This window comes from Balaenoptera musculus, chromosome 12 (genome assembly GCF_009873245.2).
Source record: "Balaenoptera musculus isolate JJ_BM4_2016_0621 chromosome 12, mBalMus1.pri.v3, whole genome shotgun sequence".
Lineage (NCBI taxonomy): Eukaryota > Metazoa > Chordata > Mammalia > Artiodactyla > Balaenopteridae > Balaenoptera > Balaenoptera musculus.
The window spans coordinates 52,726,308-52,754,101 of record NC_045796.1 but is presented as its reverse complement, the minus strand read 5'-3'; the positions used below and the strand labels follow the sequence as shown (position 1 = coordinate 52,754,101).

Below are 27,794 nucleotides of genomic sequence, written 5' to 3'. Positions count from 1 at the left end.
AACCTCTCTCCCCCACCAATGAACAAATAAACTATTATAATTAATGAGTCCATTTATCAGGGTCTAAACCTCCAAGTCAGTACCCCCAAATCCATTATATTTCTATATACCAGCCACACACACACACACGAAACCTTAAAAATACCATTTAAAATAGCATCAAACCATCAAATACCCAGAGGAAAAAATCTAACAAAATGTGTGCAGGATTGTTACACAGAGAAGTATAAACATTGTTGAGAGAAATGAAAGAAAACCTAAATCAATGAAGGGACACACCATGTTTATGGATTGGAGACTAGATATTCTAAAAAGGCAGATTCTTCCTAAATTGATCTATATATTTAATTCAATTCTGATAAAATTTCATCATAAAGTGTTGTGGAAATTAAAAAGCTGCTTCTAAAATATACATGGAGATGCAAAGGGGTAAGAGTAGCCAAGATTATCTTGAAGAAAAAAAGCAAAATTTGAAGACTCATACTATGAGATCTCAACATTTATTATAAGACTAGAATAATTATTAATTAATTAATATTATTAGTGTTAATTGTTGCTATTGTTGTTATTCTTCTTTTGACCATATTTAAAATTATCCTTCAGGAATCTATTGATCTATATTTGAGACATAAAAGAGGAAAGAACACTTTCTGTTTCATGTCAGTTCTCTTTTGGTTTAATTTTTGTAAAGAACCTTTTCTTGCAATTATGAAATATATACATTTTGGAAAAGTGCGTAAAACATAAATGTATCCTTTTACAAATAGTGATCCTTGTCTACTCACACCTTCTTTCCTCCAAGAGGTAACCACTTTTATGGTAATCATTACCTTTCTTTCTTCTATAGTTTAAACACCTCAGTATGCCTCCCTAAATAATATAGTTTATTTTTGCCTATTTTTGGACTTTAGATAATGAAATTATGGTAGCCAGCTTCCAAGATGGCCCCCAATTATCCTGACTTCCTGGTGGTGTCTTCCTACATTGAATCAGGGATGGTCTGTGTGACCAACTTCTAAGGCTGTCGTAAAAGGTTATTGCAGTTTCTGCTTAATTCTCTCACATTATTCACTCTGTGGGAAGCATGAGGAAACTTAAGCAGTCCTGTGAAGAGGACCATGTAGACAGGAACTGAGTCCTCCTACCAATAGCCAGCACCGACTTGCCAGCCCTGTGTCTGAACCACCTTAGAAGTGGATCCCCCAGCCTGAAGTTAAGGCTTCAGATTACTGCAGCCCCCAGAGACCTTTGATTGTAACCACATGAGCAATCGTGAGCCAGAATTGCTCCAAACCACTCTCAAATATCTGATCCACAGAAACCATGAGCAGTAATAAATGATTTCTGTTGAATTAAAAAAAGACAATGAGATAATGACATAAAGATATACATATAAACCATTGCAATAGAATCCAGAAACAAATCTAAATTGATAACTTAATTTATGACAGATGTATTAGTCAGCTTGCGTTTCCATAATAAAATACCATAGCCTGGGTTGCTTAAATAACCAAAATTTATTTTCTCACAATTCTGAAGAATGGAAGTCCAAGATCAAGGTCATCAGGGTTGGTATCTGGTAAGAACTCTCTCTGTGAGTTGCAGGTGGTTGCCTTTTCCCTGTGTTCTTACATGGCAGAAAGAGATAGCAAGCTCTCTTGTGTCTCCTCTTATAAGGGCACTAATCCCATTAGACCAGGGTTCTACCCTCACAACCTCATCTAACCCTAATTAACTCTCAAATACCCCATCTCCAAATAGTATCACATTGGGAGTTAGAGCTTCAACTTGCATTTTGGAGGGACACATACATTCAGTCCATAAGAACAAAGGTGACAGTGTAGAGCAGTGAGGAAAGAATAGTCTTCTCAATAAATGTTCTTATGATAAAAAATGTATGTTGATTCTTTACACCATTCACAAAAATCAGTTCTAGATGGATTGTTGATCTAAATGCGAGAGTTAGAACAATAGAGCTTGTAGAAGAAAGCCTCAGAGAATATATTTATGATCTTGAGTAGGCCAATACTGCTTAAATTATATACTACAAGCACTAACCATAAAGAAAAAGGTTGATTAAATAGACTCTATTAAAGTTAAGAATTTCTGTTGATTAAAAGACATCTTTCAAAAAAATGAAATGGCAAATCACTGAGTGGGAGATATGTTTATAAAACACGTTCCACAAAAGACTCACATTCACAATATATAAAGAACCCCTAGAAATAAAAAAGAAAACATCCCAATAGCAAAATGAGCAAAAAATATAAACAGGCACTTCACTAAAGAAAATATCCAAGTGGCCCATAAACATATTAAAAGTCATTCAACCTCATTAGTCATTAGGAAAATAAAATTTAAAATCACAGTGAGACATAGCACAGGGAGATCAGCTTGGTGCTTTGTGACCACCTAGAGGGGTGGGATAGGGTGGGTGGGAGGGAGACGCAAGAGGAAGGAGATATGGGGATATATGTGTATGTATAGCTGATTCACTTTGTTATAAAGCAGAAACTAACACACCATTGTAAAGCAATTACACTCCAATAAAGATGTTTAAAAAAAAAAAAAAGAAACACCAAGATCCTCCAGGAGAGCCCTCCAATCTTTGTATTCTGCTCCACTTCAGTATTTACATGTATATGTTGTGATTTGAATACAGATATAATAAAGAAAAAAAAATCACAGTGAGATACCAGTGCACAAACATTAGAATGGCTAAAATGAAAAAGACTGACAGTACCCAATGTTGAGAAGGACACAGACCAACTGGAACTCTCATGCATTGCTGCTGAGAGTGTAAATCAGTATAACCACTCTTGAAAGCTGATTGCCAATATCTATTAATGCTGAACTAAACATATCCTATTATCCCATAATTCTATCCTAGATATATACTCAACATAAATGTCTGTCCCTCTCTCTCCGTATGTATATATATATATATATACACACATATATATATATATATATGTGTATATATATATATATATGTATATATATATATATGTATATATATATATATGGCCAAAAACATTTGGAAGAACCTTTATAGGAGCATTTATTTATAATAGTTAAAAACTGGAAACAGTTTAAATGCTCGTCAACTGTAGTTAACATTGTCTCCTAGGGGTTCCTTGGATGGGCTTAGGTGGGTGAGTGTGGGCCTTGAAGTTGAATGTGAAATTGTGTGTATATTACATATGCATAATTCAGAGAAAAAAAATCCTTGTCTCAAAAGATATTGAGTCCTTGACTTAAAGACCTAGGTTTCAAAATTAAAAAAAAATTTAACTCCTTCTTGTCTTGATGTCAGCAACTAAACCCTAGAATGTAATTTTAACATTTTTATCCTATGTCTAGTCTGTCCATAGCTTTCTCACATGGAGTATTTAAAATCTCATCATTCCTTATTATTAAGGAATTATCATCTATTTACGTGAATTATATCATGGTGAAGCCTAAAAATTAAGTTATAGGCATGAGATATAAATATCTCTCACAGTGGTCTACTTGAGAGCTGCTTTTGATACCGTGTAAAGTGGAGAGAAATGAAGGGGCACTGGGTGAGTGACAAAAGTAGGATACACATTACTCTACACCAGTGGTTCTTATCAGGGGGTAAATTTGCCCCCCCCCCCCCGGGGACGTTGGGCAATATCTGGAGATATTTTTGGTTGTCACAGCTGGGAGAGGGGGTGGTACTGGTGTGTAGAGAGTAGAGGCCAGGGATGCTGCTAAACCTCCTACAATGCACAGGACAGTCCCACACAAGGAATTATCTGGCTGAAAATGTCCATAGTGCCATGGTTGAGAAACCAGGCTCTATAGTGATGACAACTCTGAGTATGCGACACCTCTTATGTGCCACCCCAGATCCTCTTGGCCCCATAGTGACTGCTATAGTGCTTTGACAGCTTAGGTGTGTGCATTCTGAAAGGACCTTGCCTCATGCTTGTGGCATATGTCCCTAGCTTCTTGCTCTGGGACTTCCCTGGTACGGCAGCACGAGTTTCGTGTAAATCTTTTTGGCTGCATGCCCACAAATGCGAACCAGAAATATAGGGGAATTAACACACTAGGTCAATGGGGCATAGATGTGATGAATAAATTCTTTCTCCTTTTTGTCCCCTGGGTAAAGAGTTATGAAATGTATGTCACATACTCCAAAGATTGTTCTTTATGATTGAATACCAGTCTTCCTTAATAGTGGCCAATTTAATATCACATCATTACATTGGCCCTTCATCCTCCCCAGGTTCACTCCCCTTGTCCCCACCACTACTTCCTGGAATCACACGCCCAGTAAACCAGCTGCATGCAAATCTTCGTCTCAGATTCTGTTTTCTGGGAAACTCGGCATAAAATACCATGTGTGTGGAGCTCCACACTGAAAGATCAGAAGTTAATGGAAAATAATATAAAAAGTTAGAATTTTATAAACATTCATGTTTGTCCCTTTAAAGTGAAGCATACATATATAATAAAGGATTAAAAAGAGGGTACCAGATTTGTGGTGATGCAAATATTGGAGAGCTTAGAAAGGGCCACTTCTAAAATTGTCCCATCAGCCAAAGAATTTTCTAAGCCTCTTGTGGTAAGGGCAAGGGACAATAGTGGTGGCCATACAGAAGGAGAAAAAAGGAAGGAAATGAAGTGAGGGGTTCAAGAAAAAAAAGGAAAAAGATTACCCCTTGGCTGCACTCCTTTAAATGGATCTTGTTATTTTGAGAGATTTAGAGTCCTAGATTTTTAGTTAGAAGGGACCTAGGAGATCATCTAGCTAAATCTCCTCTTTTACAGATGAGGAAAATGAGGCTGGAGAGAGTAAATGACCTTCTCAAGGTCACTGAGTTGCTTTCATGGCAGAAGTAGGGACACCATCTAAACATGGATTCTAAATCACACACCTCTGTGGTCCATGAGGCAGCCTGGAACTTTTCTTGGCATTCTATAAACTCTTTTTGGGGGTATGACCTAGCTAGGATTTTAGAACACCCTGCCCCAGATCACCAAAGAGCTAAGATGCTAATAGGAAATAAGAGGAAATGTCAACTCTACTTCCCTTTGCTTGTAGAGGGTAGATGTGTTTCTGGAATTAACTTAGACTTGACTGAACTGTTTGCAATTAATTATTTGAAGGTATAAATAAAGTTTGGTTAAGAGAGAGGAGTGATGGTGAAGTTGGTAACTCGTATTATTCTAGGGACATTCCCAATGCTGACTTCTCAAAGTTCTTGTTAAATTGAGAAGACTTAGTTCATGGACTTGGCCAAGGAGAGTGGAAATAACAATTGCATTCTGTTCTGGGGCTTTTCACTGGTGTTTCCCTCTAAGGTAACTTTGTTCTGAGTGATTAGCAAAGATGGTGCCCTTGGCTTCCTCCTCCACCCCCTGCCCCCGCCCTGGACATCCAACCACCCAAGGTACATCTAGTAAGGATTCTGCTTTTTCTTCTCCTTATGCTGAGGCCCAAAGTCAGACATTTCATTCTAGTGAATAAGACAGATATGGTCCCTGTCTTAACTAGCTCACAGTCTGGTGGAGGAGACAGACATTAAAAAGAAATTTCAATCAAGTGTGTTGATGATCAAGTCCAGGGTGCTTTGGGATCTGACCAGGTTCAGGGTCAGGAAAGGCTTCCATAGGAGGACATTTAAGATATGGAGGAGCAATAGGACTGAATTGGTCAAGGATTTTGAGGTTGTGGGCGAGGGAGGAAGCAGCACATGGAAGGACTCAGAGGAGAGAGCCTCAAGGAAAGCAAAAGAAGCCACAGGCCCGAGAGTAGACAAGCTGTGAGACTGGCCTCGTCCTGGGAGCCATGGAGAGGCCATGCTGAGGAGTTCCAACTTCTGGAGGGCAGTGGATGCCACTGGAGGGTTTTGGGCAGGTGAGAGCAGTGATCAGACTTGTGTTTCACAAGAATTCCTCACCTCCAGAGTGGAGGGAATGAGCTAGATGGGAGTGAAATGGGAGGCCACCTGTAGTACGGGTGAGAGGTGTTGGTGGCTTCACTGGAACGGACAGCAGTAAACTCCATGAGGACGGGTCTCGTATAGCCTAGAGTAACGCCTGGTACGCAATTAGACTGGGTAAAGAGTAATTGAATGAATGAATGCAATACTATAAAAATATTTAGGAGGACCTGGTGATTAATCAGAATGTGGGAGGTGAAAGGGGCAGGAAAGATACCAGATTTCTGCTAGCAGGTAACTGCATGGATGCGTGGGCCAGGAACTGAGATGGGAAACACAGTGAAGGGACAGGTTAGGGGAAAGGTGTGTATGTAGCTTTGGACGTGACAGGTTAAGATGCTGGGAGGCAGCTGGAAATAAACTGAGAAGTAACTGTGTTGATTTGGAAATCTTCATCTTATAGATGGTAGCTGGAGTCACAGGAGTGCATAAATACTGTGGCCCAAGGGGACTATGCAGAGAGAAGAGAGGACTCTGAAAGGTTTCAGTGGGTGTGACCCTCCCCCTTTCCCATAGTGGGGCTGTTCTAGCATGTAATGTCCCCTCACATTCCCAAGTAGGGATTGGCTTGGGGCCCCTTCAGAGAGCCCCTCAATCATTAATCATTCTCATTCAAGAAATCTAAATGAATATTTTAAGATGGGAAGGTGAAGAGGGGAGTAAATTATCTTTTTGACAGTGTTCCAGCAGGTTCATCTTGGTTCTTTTAACAAACTTAGTTGAGTGAAGTTCTTCCCACTCTTCAGTCTGCTGAAGGAGACTGAAGAGGAGGGGCTGAGGAGGAGACAGTGGTGCTTGATGCGAAGGCTTTACCCTCCCCACGTGTCCCTTTGACCCCCTGGTCTCTAGCCTGTCAGTTCCCCTCCCCTAGGATGGTAGCCCCAGCAGGTATGCTGCTTAGTAGAACTGCCTGGAATGCTGAGAGGTGGGACTTGGTGTGCTGGTCAGTCACAGTGGGGCTGCTTATACCTGCTTTGTGGTCACCAAGAACACCTGGCTCCTGTGACACCCCCAGTGGTGACAGAGCCATGGGAGCAGGCCTGGTTTTCCCACGGTCCTTTTCTACTGCATGTTGGCATTTTATGCTAGGGGCAGCCATGGAAACTTCCTTGAGGATTGGGATCGTGTCTGTCTTGTTTGCCAGCGTATTTGCAGCCCCTAGTATAGTGCCTGGCACAAAGTAGAGTAAATAAATGAATCCTTTGTCTACAATTAAGGTTTCCCCTCTGGGGAGATTTGTCAACCACTGTGGGGCCCATTAAGTGTAATTAATGGGACAGCCAGATTTCAGAAGGGGAAATGAGCCCTTCAGATAAGTAGTGGGTAATGGGTATACTTTTCCTGCGCTGAAGTCCTATATAAAGCAGCTTGACCCTTTAGTCCTAATATGCTGCTATTTGTGTTTCTTTGGAGATGATGCCCCTCTATGCAGGGCAGGGGCTTGGAATTGCTTTTCCAGCAGTGATGCATGTGCTCGTGTACACTTTTTGACCTTGCTCCCTTGTCCCTAATCATGTGCATTTGTTGGCTAGATGCTGGGACTCAGTGTGTGGACTTTAGCCACGTGGGAGAGAAAGGTCCGGTGGAGAGCAAACCCATCATTGTCCCAGGGCACCTGAGATTGGACAGAGGGTCAAATCCAGGACTCAGGGATGGGGGACAAGAGTTTACTCAAGCTTCTTTTCCATTGCAACCATCCAGTGAACATGAATTATCCAGTCTATTAAGAGCAGTGTTACTCTCCCATTGCCTTATTATTGATTTCTGCCATTTTCTCTGTAGGACTTTACAGGAAAAGGGTTGCCTTCTCTGTATATGATGCCTATAGCAGACACCACAGGACTTAGTGGACCATGGGTGTCTTTGTTTAGTCTGGTGGTGTTTATTGAGGGCTGGTGGGTGTTGGTCAGCAAACCCAGCACTGGCCACATGGCTGCTGGACTTCTCCTTCTGCCCAGTGCAGACAAAACTCCTGGCAATGGAGGATCCAATTCTGGGCAACAGAGGAGAAACCTTCCTGATAATTAATGGCCCACATGGAAGTGCTCATGCTTCAGCACTAATGCAGGGTAGTAGAGCAGAACATCCCAGGGAGACGTCCTTAGAAATCCAGTCTTGTGGATTCTCTGTGAAAATACCTGTCCCTGGTCAAATTTGTGAAATACAGCCATTCTTATCTCCCTCTTGAAGATTTCTAATTACACATTGGTGGAACCCAAAAGTCTTACAGTAAAGAACTTGTTGTTTAGCCCAGTGTTTTCCATAAATATTTGACCATGGAAGTCTTTAAAAAAATAACACCCCTTTAAGTATCCCATGGTATTAGTGTTCTGTGGGGGGTGTATTTTGGGAAATGTTGCATAGAGGATTCTGGGTTTTCCTTACTCTTAAGTTCTATCCTCTTCCTTTCTTATTCCAGCTTCTTAGGGTGGGTACATAGAGAAGACAAACTGTCTATAATGAGTACTGAGACGTGGAGGTGAGATTGTCGAGGAGACTTATCAGAAGTCCCTACTCTGGCTAATCAGTGAAAGTATTTAAGTTAATGTCAAGGAGCTGCAGACACATGTGCTTAGTAGTGTCTGTTAAAGAATCCAAGTTCAGTAAGGTATTTAAGAGAGAATTACTATTTTGTGACTTTATGGGATCTCTCCTTTTATTACCTTCTTTGTTCGAATGTTGAGAAAATAAGTGAGGAAGGGACACTGGAAGTAAAGTAAAATCACTTTGAATTTGACTACAGAGTCAATTTTCACAAAGAACTCTGGACTTTTCCCTGGTATGCTTTGACTAGAGACACAGGTAGATGAATTCTCTGAATTTGGGTGAGTTACATTCTTATATTTTGGTGATTGTTTTAGTCTCACTCTTAAATCTGTCCTTTCCTTTTCATTTCTACTGTTAGAAATGTTATTCTATGGGTTCAGAACTTCATCTCTTTTCCTCTGTATCCATCCATCCATCCATCCATCCATCCTTTTATTCATTCATTCAGCATAGCTTAAGCATTGCTATGTACTAGTCACTGAACACACAAAAGTGAATGAGTCATTGAGGCTGCTCTCATGTTGCTTATTTCTAAGATGTGGAACAAGAGTCCAGTCTTCTGAATTCTGATCCACCCTGCTGGGGTAACATTTCTCAGCCCATCTCTGCTCCTGTCATGTCCTGTGAGAAATGTTTGGGAGCTCCTCATTACCTGTGGAATGAAGAGGAACCCCTCCCACCCCAGAGCAAGATGATATTCAAGGGACTCCTCATGCAGGCCCCACCAGCCCCAGTCTAATTCCTACTTTTCTCTTCATGCAATTGTGGTAGCTGAGCTACTGCAGGGCTCCTCCCCATCCTTGAGTGTGTCTGCCACTCCCTGGCTCCTGCTGGTCCTCTGTCCTTTCCCTCCTTCTCTTGAACTTTCTCCCCCTCCAAATCCTTCAAGACCCAGCTCACAAGCTGTGCTCTCTAGGCTCGAAGAGGCTTCTGAACTCCTCTCTTATCACATTCTCCCTGTCAAATGATGGGTCACACACTTTTCTGCCTGTTCTCTTGGGAGTAGGGCCATGTCCTAGTCAACTCATCGTTCTTGACCAGTGACATAACACAGGGACCTGCACCTGGATGTAAATGTTTAATTCATTTTGAAGTCACATCTTTTACGAGTATGTGTGTGTATGTGACCTGTATATCTATATATGTATATACACACACACATATATATACACCCCATGTATATGTATCATATATATAAATAATTTAAAATCAGCTAGAAAACTTCCATTAGAAAATTGAAAATTAATTTTAAATTCCATCATTTTCCTGTCATTTTGTGTAATATGTGCTCATTCCTTTTACATACTGGAACCAAATTTTAGTTTATATATAGCAATTTAGATTTTATTTTGGGGTTAGGTACTACTCTATTTATTTAGAGGGGTGTTGACTATTTAAAATCTTGAAATCACTTCAAATAATTCTATTTCCAAAAGAAAAATAGGGATAATTTTAGGTACTATAAAGAATCATAACTGTATGGAACTGCTATCATTTAACTGCATCTCTCCTTTTAATGAGAAATAAGTGCAATAAAACTGTATTAATTCAGACTCTATTCTTTGGCAATTTTTGATAGTTCAGTTACCAAGGTGGCAGACATTTTCAGTTGTTACTATGATATTTCTTAAAAGAGCAAACTTCTCAGGTGTGTAGAAAGATCCACCCATGTGTGGATAGTTGATGTGATAATTACAAAGAATTCCCATCTATTAGTTACAGAATATCTGGCAGTACAGTGATATATTTGGCAACACCCTGTCAACTATTAACTCAAGTTAAGTAATTTTTAAAAAGAATAAATGTAAGTGAAGTTTTTATTAAATCTAATGGCTTTCTTCTTAAATAGCCTGAGTTATTGAAATTTAACCAATTACTGGGTTTTTCTTTGTATTCAGAGTTAGTGAGTCTACAGATGTCATCCACTGGTGGGGGATGTGATTGAAGAGACTGGTGCCTGCTCATTGGGCCTCTCCAGATTGCACACAGCTGACACCTACCCTTTTTTTTTAACATCTTTATTGGAGTATAATTGCTTTACAGTGGTGTGTTAGTTTCTGCTGTGTAACAAAGTGAATCAGCTATACATATACATATATCCCCATATCTCCTCCCTCTTGCGTCTCCCTCCCACCCTCCCTATCCCACCCCTCTAGGAGGTCACAAAGCACAGAGCTGATCTCCCTGTGCCATGCGACTGCTTCCCACTAGCTATCTATTTTACATTTGGTAGTGTATATGTCCATGACACTCTCTCACTTCGTCCCAGCCTACCCTTCCCCCTCCCTGTGTCCTCAAGTCCATTCTCTACATCTGTGTCTTTATTCCTGTCCTGCCCCTAGGTTCTTCAGAACCACTTTTTTTTTTTTTTTTTTTAGATTCCATATATATGTGTTAGCATACGGTATTTGTTTTTCTCTTTCTGACTTACTTCACTCTGTATGACAGTCTCTAGGTCCGTCCACCTCACTACAAATAACTCAATTTCGTTTCTTTTTATGGCTGAGTAATATTCCATTGTATATATGTGCCACATCTTCTTTATCCATTCATCTGTCGATGGACACTTAGGTTGGTTCCATGTCCTGGCTATTGTAAATAGAGCTGCAATGAACATTGTGGTACATGACTCTTTTTGAATTATGGTTTTCTCAGGGTATATGCCCAGTAGTGGGATTGCTGGGTTGTATGGTAGTCCTATTTTTAGTTTTTTAAGGAACCTCCACACTGTTCTCCATAGAGGCTGTATCAATTTACATTCCCACCAACAGTGCAAGAGGGTTCCCTTTTCTCCACACCCTCTCCAGCATTTATTGTTTGTAGATTTTTTGATGATGGCCATTCTGACTGGTGTGAGGTGATACCTCATGGTAGTTTTGATTTGCATTTCTCTAATGATTAGTGATGTTGAGCATTCTTTCATGTGTTTGTTGGCAATCTGTATATCTTCTTTGGAGAAATGTCTATTTAGGTCTTCTGCCCATTTTTGGATTGGGTTGTTTGTTTTTTTGATATTGAGCTGCATGAGCTGCCTGTAAATTTTGGAGATTAATCCTTTATCAGTTGCTTCATTTGCAAATATTTTCTCCCGTTCTGAGGGTTGTCTTTTCGTCTTGTTTATGTTTTCCTTTGCTGTGACACCTACCCTTTTCTTATGGCTCTAATTGCCAGTAATTCTAAGGAAGGCTCATTTACATGAAGAATGTGCCTACTTTCTCTCGATTGATCCTCACCACAGGTAGAGTTAGGGTGGGCATTACTATCCCTTAAGTGACTTGCCCACATCACACAACTAGAAGGGGCAGTATTAATACTTTCACCAGTTTCCTCTGTCTCCATCTCTCCATACTCCATCACAATGTCTTTCAAATAATAGTGACTTAGGTTCACAAAGTAGTATATATTTGTTACCTCATTTGCTTAACAAAAAGTCACCCCCTTGAGCTGTAATAAGTGGATCTGCCTGTTGCTTTTCTTTTCTAGAGATCCCTAGCTATATGCCATTCCTCCCACCTCCTTCAACTTCTACTGTGCTTTAAATTCACATCTAAAAGTCATTCTGAAAATATCTGAAATTGTGCTACAGTATGATCAGACAGTAGTTTTTCTGTCCACTCTGCCTTCACTTGGCAGCCCTCAGCTTGCTCTACCTATATGCCCAGGGCTAGACATTAGCAAAGTAGTGACCAGAGGCTTCTTTTGTCCTAGCCTCTCCCATCTCTGCCCTCCTCTTTTCTCATTGGAGCCCTGTCCTTAGCCCTTCTCCTCACTCTCTATGAAAACTTGTTCTTCAGAAAGAATCACTCATTTTAAAGCATAAATCATTATAGACAAATACATATCGAGCCTTCTTGCTTTCAGGGAATTTGTGTTTTAATAGGATGTAAGAAATATTTAGCCCAGGAAATTACTCTCTAATGGTAGAATTAAATTTTTGTGAGCAGTTGAGGATACTTTTTGAAGCGAGGATATTCTTATTGGCATCTTTGAAGTTACACATGTAAGTGGTTCCCCACTTCACCCACATGGAAAGTCAGTCTTATCCATGTCTTGCTGTGACTGCCCTCCCTTACAAAAGAAAAAGCTGGGAAGAGTATTGCTTGCCTGTGAGTACAATGACTGCTTCCTGAGATCCAGGTATATTGGTTCTGTCTCATCATTTAATGTTCAAGTGGCACTTGCTGGTGAAAGTTCAGACAGAATGTTTGCAGCAAATCCAAGTCTCATAGTCATAAAGAAATAAAGGCTTGCACTGTGGGCCTTTAACTTGTTTTTTAAAAAATCAGTCAACAAATATCGATTAACACTTCAGCTGTCTCCTCAAAGACTTTTTGACCTTTTGGATTCCATTTTCTTTGTCTATTAGTGTGTCATGGAGCAGTGTGCTGTGTAAGTAGCAGAGTCTGTGGCACCTTTTAGTCCTTTTAGTGGAGGGACATCTGTGTGGATGGTGTATAATCTCACACATTTAGAAAGGCTGTGGTCTCTAAGGTGTAGTGGTCAAGAGCTTGGGCTCTAGAGTCAGATGCCCTGGTCTTCATGTTGCCTTTGGTATGTACTGGCTGTGTGATTTGGAGCAAATCACTTAATCTCTAAACCTCACTTTCCCCATCTGCACAATGGGGATACTGTTAGTGCCTGCCTTCAGGGTAGTGGCTGTGATTAAGATTAAGTGATGGATTTAAAGAATTTAGCACTGTGCCTGGCACCTGTTAAGTAGTAAATAATGGCTAACTATCATTATTTTCCTTTTGACTCAGTGGTCCAGATTTTCTCTGGGTCTCCCTTATGTTTATTTCTGGAACACAGGGAATTGTACAGAAGCTTCTGTAGGACTCTTAAATTAGAGTCTCTATAGAGACTTTTAAATCAGACTACCTTAAAGTTTTTGGAATTCAATTATTCCAAGAAGGGCTGCAAAGAAAAACAAACTTTATTCTAGTTTTTGCCTGCCTTTCAAGCCATGTCTTTATTCTGTTCTTAAATATAGCTTCTTCAACAAATAGACTGATAGGGTGTTACCTGTGCTTTCATCTCATGGCGTGGAGAACACACAGGAATCACTTCAGATTGTCTTGCAGCTTGTCTCATATAATTCAAGTCTTGAAATGATTATCTGGACATGTGCATTCTAGGAACTGTTGGAAGAGAGAAACATCACCAGCAGATACTTTCAGACTTTTTTCCTCAGTCTTGGATTCCCATGAAAGTTACAGAGGGGTGGTAAATCTACAGTTTAATCACTTGAGGTCCGTTAAGGCCCTCCTGATTTTTTGGGCTCTGGTCAGGTAAGCTAGTATGCATGTTCATAGCCAATTAAAATGTCCCTAGAATGGCCATCCTTATTTTTGAGTCACCAGATAAAGCAATCTCTCAAACAGCTTCAGCAAGGCATTCCAGAAATGCTTGACTTCATACTTCTCTGCACTATGATAAATAAATACAATTCTGATTTTATCTCACAGTAATTAATCTAAACTTCTCCTTCTGGGGTGTAACGTAGAATAATGTTCTATAGCTCTTTGAACATTAGATTGGAAAGAAAATGCCCTAAATATTTTGCTTAATTCAGTCCTAAAGAGGTGGTACAAACTTTTCATGATTAACTGAAACATGCATATTTTGACTGATGCATATTTATATGATATTATCATATGAAAAATTTATTATGTTATATAAACTATTCAATTTGGGAATGTGATTTAATGCTGTAAGCGTTTTGCATTTGTTGCTGCATTGTTCATTATGAAAAATACACAGGATAATAATGGCTGTAAGGAAAAATCTGTTCCGTGAATTTTCTTTGAGGTAATCTCATCTCTAATGGCCGGGACCTTTTGCCTAAATATAAGAAATCAGGTTTTTCCCTAGTTTGAAGAAATATATTTTAAATAAAAAAGTTTTGAAAGCAGATAAGGTTCAAAAAGCTAAAGGGCTGGGCCCTTTATTTTGCTAATATAAAGCATGCACACAATTCCTGGGTTTCAGATTAAAAAAAAAAAAAAGATGTGTTTGTTGAAATGAACCTATCCCCTTGGCTTTAAGCACTTAAGAAGAGCTCACTTTTCTAGGGGTGCAGTCATATTGTTTAAGATGGGGCACCATCTCATGTCTGGTGGCAGAATTTTGAGCTAAGTTTTAGCTGACAAAATTAATTTTAATAATCACAGTTCTTTCTTAATTTCTTAAATATATTAATAAAAATGACTTTTATAAGACTAGAATATCTGAGATATCTGAAAATGTTTTCTTGAACTTTTGGAATAATCCCTCTATCAGACTCTTCTTTGGAGCATTAGCTATTGATAGCAGTTTGGTGACAGAAAAGGAGGTGTCTGATGGAAGTTTTCTAAAGGGTTTGCCTTTATGAAACAGAATTTTATGAAAAAAGGATGGGGATACTGAATTATTTAACAAGGCAGATCCTAACCACCATCCTAAGAGTTTTCCAACTGCCAGATACAAAAGTACGCAATTTCTTTTGTCTCATCTTCCCGTTTTGTTACTTTGTAGTACAAATGATTTATAAAAATAACCTGCTTTAAAATTCTACTTTTTGTTTATTTGTTATCTCTGTTGTAAGAAACTACCCTTGCCTCCCCTAAAAAAAAGACAAGTAGGTCTGTGCGGTGATGATGGAGTAAAGCGTGAGAAAGACCCGTGAGTGGCCTTTTTGCCCCAGGCATCATTCCTTCAGGCCAGGCCAGAGCTCAGGCCCGCTGCCCAGTCTTCTTATAGCTTTGCTCTCTACTCTCTGTCATCTCAGTTTTAGTCTATGATAGTTAAAGATCTAGGACTAAAACACTTACATTTTTTTTCCCCCAAAGCAGACTATTGAAAGGAAGAAACTGAAAGGGGAAACCTAATGCATGTTCTAAAGTGAATCCTTGGGAAGTGGGTTCTCCTCGTTGAACTCTGTGGCCAAATAATTTCCCCCATAAAATCTCTTTTTCCTTACAGATTTCACCAGAATCAAGCTTATTGCCAACGGATCATTTGTGAGAGTTCTGCTGTATCATATTCTTTTTCAGGAATTTAAGATTTTAAAGCAGCTAATCGATTGGGAAAATAGAAACTATTAGTGCTAGTTAGTTTAGTAATGATAGATGATTATTTTCTAAATATAGTCTTTCTAATTTAATTTTTAAAACTCCTCCATACTCTAAGGTAAATTATAGAGTCTTGTTAATTTTTCATACCATGTAAAATGTCTGTATGTAGACAGATGCCATATTAGAAATCATACAAAATATAAATAAATCTTTTTTTTGAATAGAATAAATTATTAAATGCAGTCATTGTATGACATTTGAATTCATGTTATGACTCCATTTAAAGAAAGTTATTTTATCAAAAATGTTTGATTAACATCAAAGGTTGCCTTTTACACTGTCTCATTTGATAATTAACAATAAATTACAACATGTAATTTGTGAAATAAAAATGATCATTAAAATGACAACATTTATTCCATTAAGGTAAATAAAATGCTTTACATAGTTCTGAGTGATGACACTCAGGGGGAAAAAATGCCATATCACTGCACCACAAATTAGTTTGCTTCTAATTTTGCAGGCTGATGACCGCACTGCCTCAAACCAAATCTTTTCCCTGGAAATGGAATGATTGCATGACAGACTCTATGAACCATGAATATGTCAACAACTCATGGACCAGGCCTTGCTTAGCAATTAGTCTTTGGGGGATTTTATTCAGAAATCAGACAACAGTATACCAGAGCTTGTTGGGGATTTTATGATTACCAGTCATATCTGGAGCATAAGTCTGGGTTAGTACAAAAAAAATTCATAAAGGAGGAAGAGATGTGCCTAATAGTGGCAATCAGTCATACACACAGACACACACACAGACACACACACACACACACAGTCAATGGGGAAGACTGAGAAAACGTAAGATATAGTGAAAGCCCCTAGGAGGCAGCAAGAAAATATTTCTTAGACTTCTACTTGTAGTCTCTCCTACAGTCACTCCCTGTAAACAGACCACTGTTTCCCAGACTTCAGTCATTTGAATATCACCATCACATTTTTGTTACAGCGTCTTACCACCTGCACTATGATTTCCTCAATATATTTTATTAACTGACTCACTTTAAAAGCCTTTCTTTGTTTTAAGCAGTAGTATTTGTGATATCCTGGGCTTGTTGTGCTAGTAAAACTTGTTTTCTTCTCTTACAAAGGAAAAGAAATACAGTAGTTTAAATACTGAAAATATCTGCATACCACCTAACATTATTCTGAGCATTCCCATGACATGGGTAGCAGGTGCTACAGGAGCTGCAAGGACCACCAGTCTGGCTGAGAATGATCTGGGCAGATGTGTGACCTCAGGCCTCATGGCTGACACCCCCATTACCATTCCTCCATCCAGGGACCACGAACCATATCACATGGAGGGGAATTTAAATCAGGCCTGCGCCTCCCCGAGGACAGCAGTGCGGGAAGGCTGTATCACAGCTGACTGTTGTGTGAGCCAGGATGGTGCCTTTTCATCGTGAGAAGATGGCCACTCACATCTTTCCTTTCTTTGAGTAACAGTATCACTCGGGAACCATTATATTGCAAGAGTAAACAACACCCCCTTTCATGTAACAGTAATAGGGAACAGGTCAAGATTGAGCCTGGCTCCTGACTGTCCAAGTTCACATGAGGGCATCACATTTGTAGGTTAGCGCTGGGCGACCCACCCAGTGTGGATCTTGTAGGCTGTCAGCAGTACATTTGAAGAAATGGGTCACTTTACAAGCTTTATTAGTACTGAGCCTGGTTTAACCAGGCAGAATAAGCATTTGTACCAGGATACCAAGTGCTAGGAATCCTCATGGCTCTGCAGTCATGCTCTGGTTTTTAAATAAATGATGGCTTTTGGAAACTTAGGAGACAACCAAAAAAAAAAAAAAGAAAGAAAAGAAAAAGAAAAAAGCACTGAGTCTTCCCACCAAGAGCTGGCTATCTACTAGGTCAGAAAGTGGTGAGGTACTGAAATTAAGATCAGACCTCAAGTAGCTCTGTGAGGTTCAGGGTGTGTCTAAGTTTGAAGGGATGTTTGCTTCTGATATGAACATTTTTCTTATACTTTTATTATAGAAGATGATGTGTCAAATGTACAAATAATGTGTGCCTGGTGCCAGAAAGTGGGAATCAAGCGCTATTCCCTGAGTATGGGAAGTGAGGTGAAAAGCTTCTGCAGCGAGAAGTGCTTTGCGGCCTGCCGACGAGCCTACTTCAAGAGAAATAAGGTAAGAGCACCGTAGAGAGAGGCGGCCCATGCAGGCCTCACCACCCCGTGCGCATGCGCCTCTTAGCTTCTAGCCGAAATCACTGCGCACCCCGTACTTTTATTCTTTCTGTTTTGTCTGTTCTCTTTCTCTGTCATGCTTAACCTTCTGGAATAAGGAACCTTCTTCTAATGTGTAACCTGCTCTTCAGTTTCTCTTGTCTTGGTGTTTGAATTCTGAGAGGGTGAATGAATCTGATGAGGACATGGTGGTCGCAGCTGGTATCCTAAGTTACAGTGTCTCTCCAGCAGTAGAGTGCTAGACTAGGGTCCATGAAAGATAAGTGGTAGAGATTTCTTATCAAGGCTGAGAAACTAGCCACAGAAGCATGGCCAGAAAGCTTTAGTCCGCTCAGCTTTATACTTGTTCCCATTGCGAATATTGCTCTGGCTCTTTCCAAAATCTGATCCACAAATTCTAATCAAGAAAAACGTCAAGTCTTTCTTGACACCTTACGTTAAAGTTGATTGATATTGAGAAAAGATGAAGTAATGAATACATGAACCAATCTTGCTCACACAGCCAAGCGTTTGTGAGAAGCATGGTGGATGAACACAGGAACAGCCATAGTTATGGTTTCTTTGTTTGTTTGTTTTGTTTTGTTTTAAGACATCTCAGATATAAAAATGTCCTTTTAGAATAGCATTAGCCACCATTGATGGGAAATGGAATGCATGATGTTTTTTACAATCAACACACACATACACACACAGCTAATTTCTTAATCTTTTAAGAACCGCTATTGCATTTTGCCACCAATTACTGAAATAAATTGCTAGTTCTTGATTATTTTCCATTGATCTGTAAATCTTCCTTAATTCATAAAATCATCCACATTTTGCTAAGCATTTCCATTTCCATAATACAAGATCAGAATCTGTCCTTCTTTGAAGCAAACAATTACTACTTTTTAAAGTCTGTTATTTGTAATCCTGAAATGCTAATTTTGTGCTCACTGCATTGCAAGAAGCACTGTTGCAGCAAATTATCTCCTGCAAATTTGGGTCACATTATTCTGCCAAAAAACATAATGCCGAAAGAATTAGGCTGCAGAATTCAGCGGGGTGGAATTTTAGTAGCAGTCTCTAAGAATTAGGCTCATAATCTTCACTGGAACAGGGAGGCAAGTAAGGAAATTGTCTGGAATTCTTTTGGGACAGTCAGCAGTTCACTTTCCCTTGGGAGGGGCCAGTGAAGCTTCAGAGGAGGGTAGTTAGAGCAACGCATGGGAGACACGTTTTGTTTTAATATAGGGGGATTAAAATGATCTCTGAGACCCTGGGGCTCCCGTTTTTAATGCTGAGCACTGGGGTAACAATCACAAGAGTGGACCCAGTGCTTTCATCTTCAAAGCCTTACTTACCACAACAAAATTCTTTGCATTCCATCCCAGAAGATGGCTATAGAACAGGGGTTTTTGTCTCTCTATGATTCTGAAGGGTTATGCGTCTGAATCTTGATGGACTGCCTGTAGTGAATAAAATCAAGCAAGATGAATTTGTCACAATCCCAGTGATACATGTTACACTTTGCATAGTGATCCAACTTTTTAAGCCTTTGATGAAAGGCACCTGATTGAATTTGAAAAAACAGTTCATAATAATATATATATATGTATAATATATATCATATATACAATGTGTACATATTTGTAATTATAAAGTTTAAGGTCAAACTGAATTTAAACTTCCACAGCATACAGTTTTGAAAAATAGATAGCTGGGAGCCAAGATAGGAATTAGTATTTGGAATACTTATAGTAGGTAAAATCAGCAAGGGGAGAAAGACCATTACTTTTCACTACCTGCAAGGAGTTATTGGGGTAGTTCTTTGAACATCCTGCAAAACCTGGGAGTCGCAGTGGCTTGAAGTTTAGCCAGTGACTTTGAGAGCTGATCCCAGCAGCCCATTAGTGTACATACAATACCTGTCTTCTCTGCAATCTTCATGCTTATTTATGTATTCCAAAGCTCTGCCACACTAGACATTCTCGTTTTTCAAATAGAGAAATAAACTGGTCACATCGCTTGCTGGATTCTTTTTTTTTTTTTTAATTTTAAGAGTGTTATCTCTGCAACAATATCCTATTGTGTTACAATAAACATGTACAGCTGCTGCATTTCTGTTAACTGATAGGATTTTGTGGTCATTTCATTTAGGGCTTGGGTTTCCTAATGGATTGTATTAGATACCAGTCTCCATCCTGCCATTTCTAAGAACTGCTGTAATAAGCCCCAGGGTGTTCCCCACTGAAGACAATAGCAAATAGCTACTTCTGTTCTTGTATCATTTGACAAAGTCTTTAGTCCTCATTATTAAAACTGTGGACTTTCTTAATCTTAGAAAGAGGGCAGAATTCTTCCCATCCCTACCTAAAAGATTTTCTGGCTAAATTCTACACTTTTAAATAATGAGAACTGGATGGAAAACAGTGAATAATGTGTATGCAGAACAGAATTTTGCCTTAGGTATAATGTAGAATCTAAAAAAACATGTAAAATTAACTATGCTGTAAATTATGCTTTATAATGACAGCCCGCTTCTTGGTGGATAGCATGCTGGGATCTAAAAATGGTCTCTAAGTTGAACCCAAATTGCACGTATAACTTTACAAAGAAAAATCCTAGTAGAAAAGGTAGCTAATTAGGAGCAGTATTCAGCTAACCTCTGTTTTGTGTCTGAGCAACACCTGCATTTGTGAATGTAATTTGGACAGCTGTGCCTGTGCTTCCCCTGCTATCCTCGTCACACATGCTTGGGGATAGAGGCAGGAACTGCTTTTCTGCTAAAAACAAGGACAAAAATAGCCCGGCTCTCAAAATGAAGGCCCACTGAAAATTGGCTCTTTAAATTTCATTTGCTTCTCAAACCTTTTTCCAGAGGTCTCTGTGTTTGTTTGATGGAGTAGGTTAAGAATGTCACATCCCTCTCTCCTAAACCCTGGTGCTGTGAAGTAAGGTGGGATGGACTGAAGCCAAGTTAACCCTTTATGGCACATAGGTTATATTTTTAAACCAATTTAAAATTTAATTCGAAGAGTAGTTTGGATTACTGTAAGTATGTACGCTTTCTTCAGAATGCTTCTGCTAGAACTGTGAGTCACAGCTGTATTCATTTAAGGAACCTAATTGCTAGCATACACAATTCAGGATGTTGGCTCTAAGAAGGGTACAGTATTAATTCATAATCATATTTCGTAGAATCCTTATCCCTATCAGGCTCAATTGCTGACTCAAAAGTGTTTGAAACAATGGGTAAGAAAAATACTTTTATAGTCTATGGGCATCAGCCGAACAATGGGATGTCAATCTCATTACTTGATGCACTGGAGACTTTTCAGGGAACTAATAGCTCATTCTTTTCCCAGCCCCTTCTTGAGGCCACAAGTAGAGAAGAACTTGAGAACATTTCTAACCTAGTGACTTGCCTAGGAGTTGGAAAGTTGTAGACTCCTTAGTGGTTTTGCAAGAGATGCTGAAGTGTTTAGTCCAACTAATACCAGTTTTACTCTGCACAATAACAGACACTTAAAAATATTCTTTCCTAAGGGAGTGATGCCTTGTAACCATTATCCCACTGAAAACAAGAGTAACAAACAAGATCACAAATAGTAGTCATTTCCAAATATCCTGTGTTTGATCTTTTTCCTTCTGCATAGGAAATATCCTGTTGTCTAAACTGATGCCCACAAATCAAGCAAGAAATCAAAATTCAAGACAGATGTCCAACGCAGGCAATGTAAAGAATGATTGTTTTCTTTCCTTGTTCAGATACCAAATTTATAGTGTTCTTTGTGGATTAGTGGCATCAATACTTTAGTAATAGACACAAATTCCTAAGAGTACCAAAGTTTGCTTCCTTGTTCTAGTTTTTCCATAACTTGAGACAAGAATAGATGGAAATACTTCTTCAATATCACAGTGTTGCTGTTCCTCCACAGACTATAGGGGGAAGAAACCTATGTAGATAATAGATAAGGATGAATTAAAAATAAAAAGGTTATATAGATAGAAACAACATTTGCAGATGATATCATTAAGATCTAACAATCATGATAGTAACAAATGTTCAACGAGGGGAATATTGTATAATAAGCATTTCCTTTACTTTCATACTATATCCCTGGATACACAGCATGTATCATCATATTATTTGGAGTTACATTTTATTTAGACTACTGGTCTTTTTATTAAACTTGAATATATCCTGGGGAAGATTCTCAGTTTCAGACTTAATTACAGAACCTAGTAGTGCAAAAGAAATGTGTAACAATTGCCTTGTTAATCTTGTGATTAACCTGTCTACTTTTTTTCCTTTAAACACCTGCAAGATTTAATTTGCAAAATGGCTATCATTCATGAAGGTTTAGGGAAGGACATTAAATTACTTGTAATTAATGTCCCCTGACTGCCTGAAGCTCAAGCCACAGACTTGCTTTTGCCAGTTGTTTGCAAATATTCTTGATTGACAGGAATGCTTAGGGAGCACTGGATTTCTTCCTGTGGATTCACCGTGATTTTATGGGGTGCCAGTGAGCCTGTTGGGTCTGTCTACCTGCACCCTGCCCTGCGGGATGATTGCTTTGCTTCTGCAGTGTCTGTGCTGCAAACCTGCCCCCTGCCTGCACATAGCATGGCCTCTGCCTTTAATCTGCAGGCCAGTGGCTGAGTTAGTTCCCTATTGGTTGCAGCAAACGGGGGTGTCCTCTGGAAGCTTTGGGGAAAGAACAACAAACCCACCTGTTTTCTTGTTCTCTCATATTTTGAAATATGGGATGGAATATTGATGAGCTGCTGCAAATGAGAACCTATGAGAAAAGCACCAGCAGAGGGGAGGGGCGGTGTTGGTCCTTTGAAACACATTCAGGTTGAGGGGTAGAACAGGAGAATTCTGGCCAGAGAAATAAGATACAGGTCAGGTTAAAGTGATGCCTGGGCTCTTGAAGAAAGGCAGAAAGCGTCCCAGGACAGAGCTTCTGCAGGCCAGATGGGACCCAATGCCCTAGGAAGCCATCGATCAGAAGCCTGGGGGAGAGGCATGTGATCTTGTGTTTACCAGAACACTTGACCACCACTTGGGAAACACTGGTCTAAGGAATTCCCAGAACACAAACAGAATGGGGCAAGCGAGTCTGTACTGAAAGAAAGGAATAGCAACCACGTCTAGTTTGGAATGGGCTACATTTGGGGAGGTTGTGGGGGAAACAGAGAAATAAGTTTAATCTGTTACCCAGAATAGATGTCAACTTCTGAGTAACACTAGATATTTTAGATTAAATGTGAAGGGATGATTAAAACTCCAAATAGCTTCAAGCCCCAATACTATTTCTTTCCAACGAGCAGAAGGAAGAGGGAGTACTTTTCATAGATCTGAATCTGGTCACCTGGAGAGCAATACACAGGGCTATTGACATAGATGCTTGAATGTTAATTTCTGTCAGTCTCTGGCCATCCCGGTGATAGCTCCTGCTACACACTTAAAGCAAGTTTTTCTCATCTGAACTGCCGGTAATTATCCAATCCATCTCAAAGGCACGCTCCCTTTTAACATTAAGCACAGTGTCAGATTGCATCAGCCGCATTGTGCTCTGGTGACTGCGGCTGCAGAGTGATGAATGTGCTTGCTTCGAGTTCATAGTCTGGTGTCTGTTTGGGTAGTGGGCAGTTCAGGGAAACAGATGATCAGGAAGGGATCTAGTTATTTGGGACCTGCATTCTCCTTATTGATCCAGTCATTGTCTTGCCGACTTTCTCACCTTGCTGCTAACAGTGTTCAGGTTTATCTGAAGAATGAGCTTTTAAAGAATTATCTAATGGGTCATTTTCATGTGCTTCTCCAGTCATAAGCTACGTGCAGCACAGAGTTACTCTTGGTGCCTGATTTTAAAAGGAAGGTGTCATGAGACCTTACTAGTAATGACTAGAGGGGAGAGAAGTTTCTAAGAGTGCTTAGTGCACTGTCTAGATAAACCAAGAGAGATGATTGTGCATTTTCGTGGGATTGTAGTTATGCTCTGTTAATTCAAATGCTTTGTTAAAAATGTTAACTGTCTAAAAAAGTGCATGCATAAGACAGGCCAGGTGGCTTGCTATGAGATATTTTAAGATAGTAGTTTGAGTCCAGAATTTCTCTCATATACTTTTTCAATGTCTGGTCATAAAACCTAGTACACCCAAGAGGGCCATATGCAGGAGATGCAAACTATAGACACGCCCGTGTTTATTTTTATTTCTCCCCCATCTCAGTACCTCTGGATAGCTTTTGTACACATAAGCAAGTGTGAACTGGGCAAGTCACGTGCAATTCTTTGTTCCTTGGGCTCTTTGCTCTTTGTTCTTATTATCACAGATTAGGAAGGAGTAAAGAAAATCTTGCTACAGAAGGCCACTTAATTTCTGCCCCAGCTGCTCAGACTGAGAATGGGAAATTCCCTAAGTTACAATCCACTCATAGAGTGGCCATGCACACAGCGGAATCTAATGTCTCCTGACAGACTGCCTTTGGAGGTTACAAAGCCAGTCTGTTGCATTCTCTGTAAACACAGGCTGTGGGCCAGAGTGGGGCACTACTACAAGCTCTAGAAGGCAGATCAATGGTTTAATGAATCCATAAAAGATGCTTGAACTCTGCTGCAATTTACTGAGCACTCTAGTTAAATGAAACTCCTGTAGTCTTTAACAAAGATAGAGATAATCAATGGCTGGAGATAGAAGCCAGTGTCCAGTAATCACAACCTCTCAGAATTTGTGTTGTTGTCTCATTGCTAACAGAGGGTTAGTCAGGTCCAGCCTTCGGAGCGCACCACATCTATGTTGATATTTTCTGAATGTTTGAGCTGAATTTGGCCCGGAGATGACATAAGTGTAGTAGCGTTACTTCTGTGAGAACTATTTGTAAAAGCTATGGAATATTAATTAAATTAACATTTTCTTAAGGCAGTGAGATTAAGCTTAAGAATGGCGAGCTTGACATGTGTTGTCTTTGTAAGGCATCCTGATGATGAAAAGTAAATAGGTGAATAAAATTCTTTCTTGATTAAGTCCTCAAAATGTCAAATTGCATAGTGTTAAAAGAGTCCTGATTAATCCTTCTGTGGTAAAATATTCCTCATTAGTTTGCTATGGTTAAGGGTTAACCTCTCCTATTATAAATTCAGATATTAATGTATTTTCTGCTTAACTCATCTTCTAGTAGAAGAAAATACAGTTAGTAGATATATATTTTTTACTTCCAAATGTGCCTGGGAAACATTATACTGATTTATGAGAGAGCTTTGGAAGCATGTAGAAAAATTCCTTCATAAATATGTTGAAATGTATTTAAAAGTATTTAACCACTTTTGACTGTGGAAAAACAACTGCCTTGACTTTGAAATTATTATTTTTTTCCACAGAGATAGTAGAATTTATGACATAAATGAAAGACTTTGCATCCAATTTTTGTCACACAAACTTAAACTGAGTGTTTCACTTTCTTAACTAGCTAATTAGTATAAAGCGAGCAGGCTTCTACCCCAATGAGTATATTTTGGGGATTCAATGTGTAATAGGAGTTTTGAGGTATGATGACTGCTAGTCTGCTTCACAGGCCTTTGCCAAACATTCCGTGATAAAGTGGTGATTTCTATATGGATCCAATAAATGATGTGTTGTCTTGTATTCTGTTCTGATAGAATGATTTCATATTACTTAAAATATGGCAAGCAGTTCTGTGACTGCACATCCAACTCTTTAGAAGAAGAACCTTTGAAGGCCCTGACACTTTCTGTGATCATTTGTAGGATTGTATGTGTCATAAGTTGGAGCAATTTAAGTTGTTGGTGTCAAAGGATTTAGAGATACGGAGACCCAGGAGTAGGTGAGATAAAGCTGGGCAAGTAGCTAAAGACAAGGGGGATTTGTCCAACCAGAGATGAGTGCCTCTGTGCTGCTATTTTGTTTGTTTTTAAGAGGAAAAAAAACAACCTTGTTACTTATTCATCCATTCATTCTTAGAAAATAAAATGAAAGGATATATTAAGCTCCTATAATGTGCTAGGTACTGTTTTAGGTTTGGTGGACACATCATTGAACAAGAGAAAAATCCTTGCCTTAAAGGGACTTGCATTCCATTCTCTAAGGGAGATGGATAATATACAGGTTAAAAATATGTATATATCTAACACAATTTCAGGTAGTGATAAATGCTATGAAGAAAAAGCAGGGTGAGGGGTTGGCTAGTGACGAGGTGCTGTTTTGTATCTGATGGTCACAGAAGTTATCTTTGAGGAGGTGATGTGTGGGTAGGGATAAAATGAAGTGAGGGAGCTAGTCAAGTGAAGAGCTTGTAGCAGAGGGTTCCAGAGAGGAGGGGGAGCAAGTGAGAGGCAGAGGTCCTCAGGCAGGAACAGGCTTGGCATTTTTGAGCAACAGCAAGAAGGTCAGAGTGTCTGGAGTTGAATGATCAAGGTGGTTAGGGGCCAGATCATGCAGGCTGGAGAGGTAATAGTTTGGATTTCATTCTAAGTGTGACGGCAGCTATTCGAAGGTGTTGAGTAGGGTACGTGACATGACCTGATTTTTGTTGTTGATTGGATCTCTGTCAAGGAAGTAATACGTTTAAGATCCTGGATGGAAAGAGGATTTGGAGAGTAAGAAAGGCAACAGCATTCCCATCAAAGTTGGGTGTGTCTGGCAATAGAAAACTAAAAATATCATATTCACTGAATTATTCATTGGTAGTTATGAAACATTTCCCAGTAGCAAAAGTGTGTTGAACCAATTTAGGTTTCTTTTTCTTTCTTTCTTTCTTTTGGCAAACTGTGGGAAGAAATGAACGGAGGATGGACGTTGCTGGTTAAATGTTCTGACACAGCAATTTTCTTTCTGTAGGGTTGACAGGGCTTGCTCCCAACCTAGTGGGGAGGTTTAGGCCTCAGGAGGCAAGCTCAAGCTCCACGTAGAACCCAACTCTTGCCCTGGGAGACCTATAGCATATGCAGGTCTTCTCAAGCTCTACCCCTCAAAGTAGCATGAGGCAAAGGAGATGGTAACTTTGAAGGGGCCATCTTTGGATTAAATCACTCTAAAGCTTATTTTATTCTAAGAGTAGACCTAATTTGGTGATTACGTACTTTCAGGGTGTATCAGGATTTTGAACACAAATAACAGAAGACCCAACTCAAACTGATTTACACAATGAAACGCATCTTTTATCTGATGAAACTGTAGAGTCCTAAGCTACAGTATGCTTCAGGGTAGGTTGGTCCTGCAGTGCAGTGATCTTATCATGGTCTTATTTCTTCCCATCTCTATATTCTTCTGTATAGAGTGTTGGCCATATTACAGTGCAAGCTCCCCAGAGGCCATGGGATGGCTGCTAGCAGCAATCAGGGCTATATGCCTCCTTGTTCACATCCAATAGAAGACAGAGTGCCTATGCCCTAGCATTCCGAGCAAGAGTCTTGGAATTCACACTCATTGTCTGTGCTTAGGTCACATGCTCATGCCTGAATTTGGGACTATGACCAGGGCAATGGATGTTTGAATTAGCCTGAGCCAATCAGGGCTTCCTTCTGACATTGGTGTTGGGCTCATTTTCCTCTAAAGCCCATGGGAAGCTGGAAGGGGAAAGAGAAGCTACCAGAATGAAAATCTGGAAACTGTTTAAAGAGGGAAGAGGTCAGAGTAATGGCTGACGGTAGGTGCCAGTAAATGTCCGCTAGAGAGGAGAGGTGATCTCATGAGGTTGAATTCTTTATGCAGTGAATGTGTCATGCCCATCGACTTTTGTCATGTGGAAGGACTTTGAAACCCACGTGTGGATTGAAAGATAAAAACGTGGTTAACATTCATCACAGGGCCCTTAGATGAACTACCTCTTCTACCCAGGACCAGCTGCTTTGACAAACCCAATAATTAGAATGTTGGTTTTAGTGCCAGGACCAAAGTGCTGACTCTTTCTATTCTTTTTGGAGTCTATAGAACATG

The 27,794-nt window shown here is 39.6% G+C and overlaps 1 protein-coding gene across 4 annotated transcripts in view; it reads left to right on the top strand.

The window, feature by feature from the left end:
• LOC118905362 (sine oculis binding protein homolog) overlaps positions 1-27,794 on the top strand; it is a 157,058-nt gene that overhangs the window by 24,126 nt on the left and 105,138 nt on the right. For 3 of the 4 annotated variants that reach the window (XM_036872003.1, XM_036872006.1, XM_036872004.1), the window contains exon 4: positions 17,636-17,787. In XM_036872003.1, coding sequence (XP_036727898.1) covers positions 17,636-17,787 — 152 coding nt within the window. Of the gene's footprint in view, positions 1-17,635; positions 17,788-21,484; positions 21,565-27,794 lie in introns of those variants that run through there. The other variant, XM_036872007.1, reaches the window with a different exon arrangement.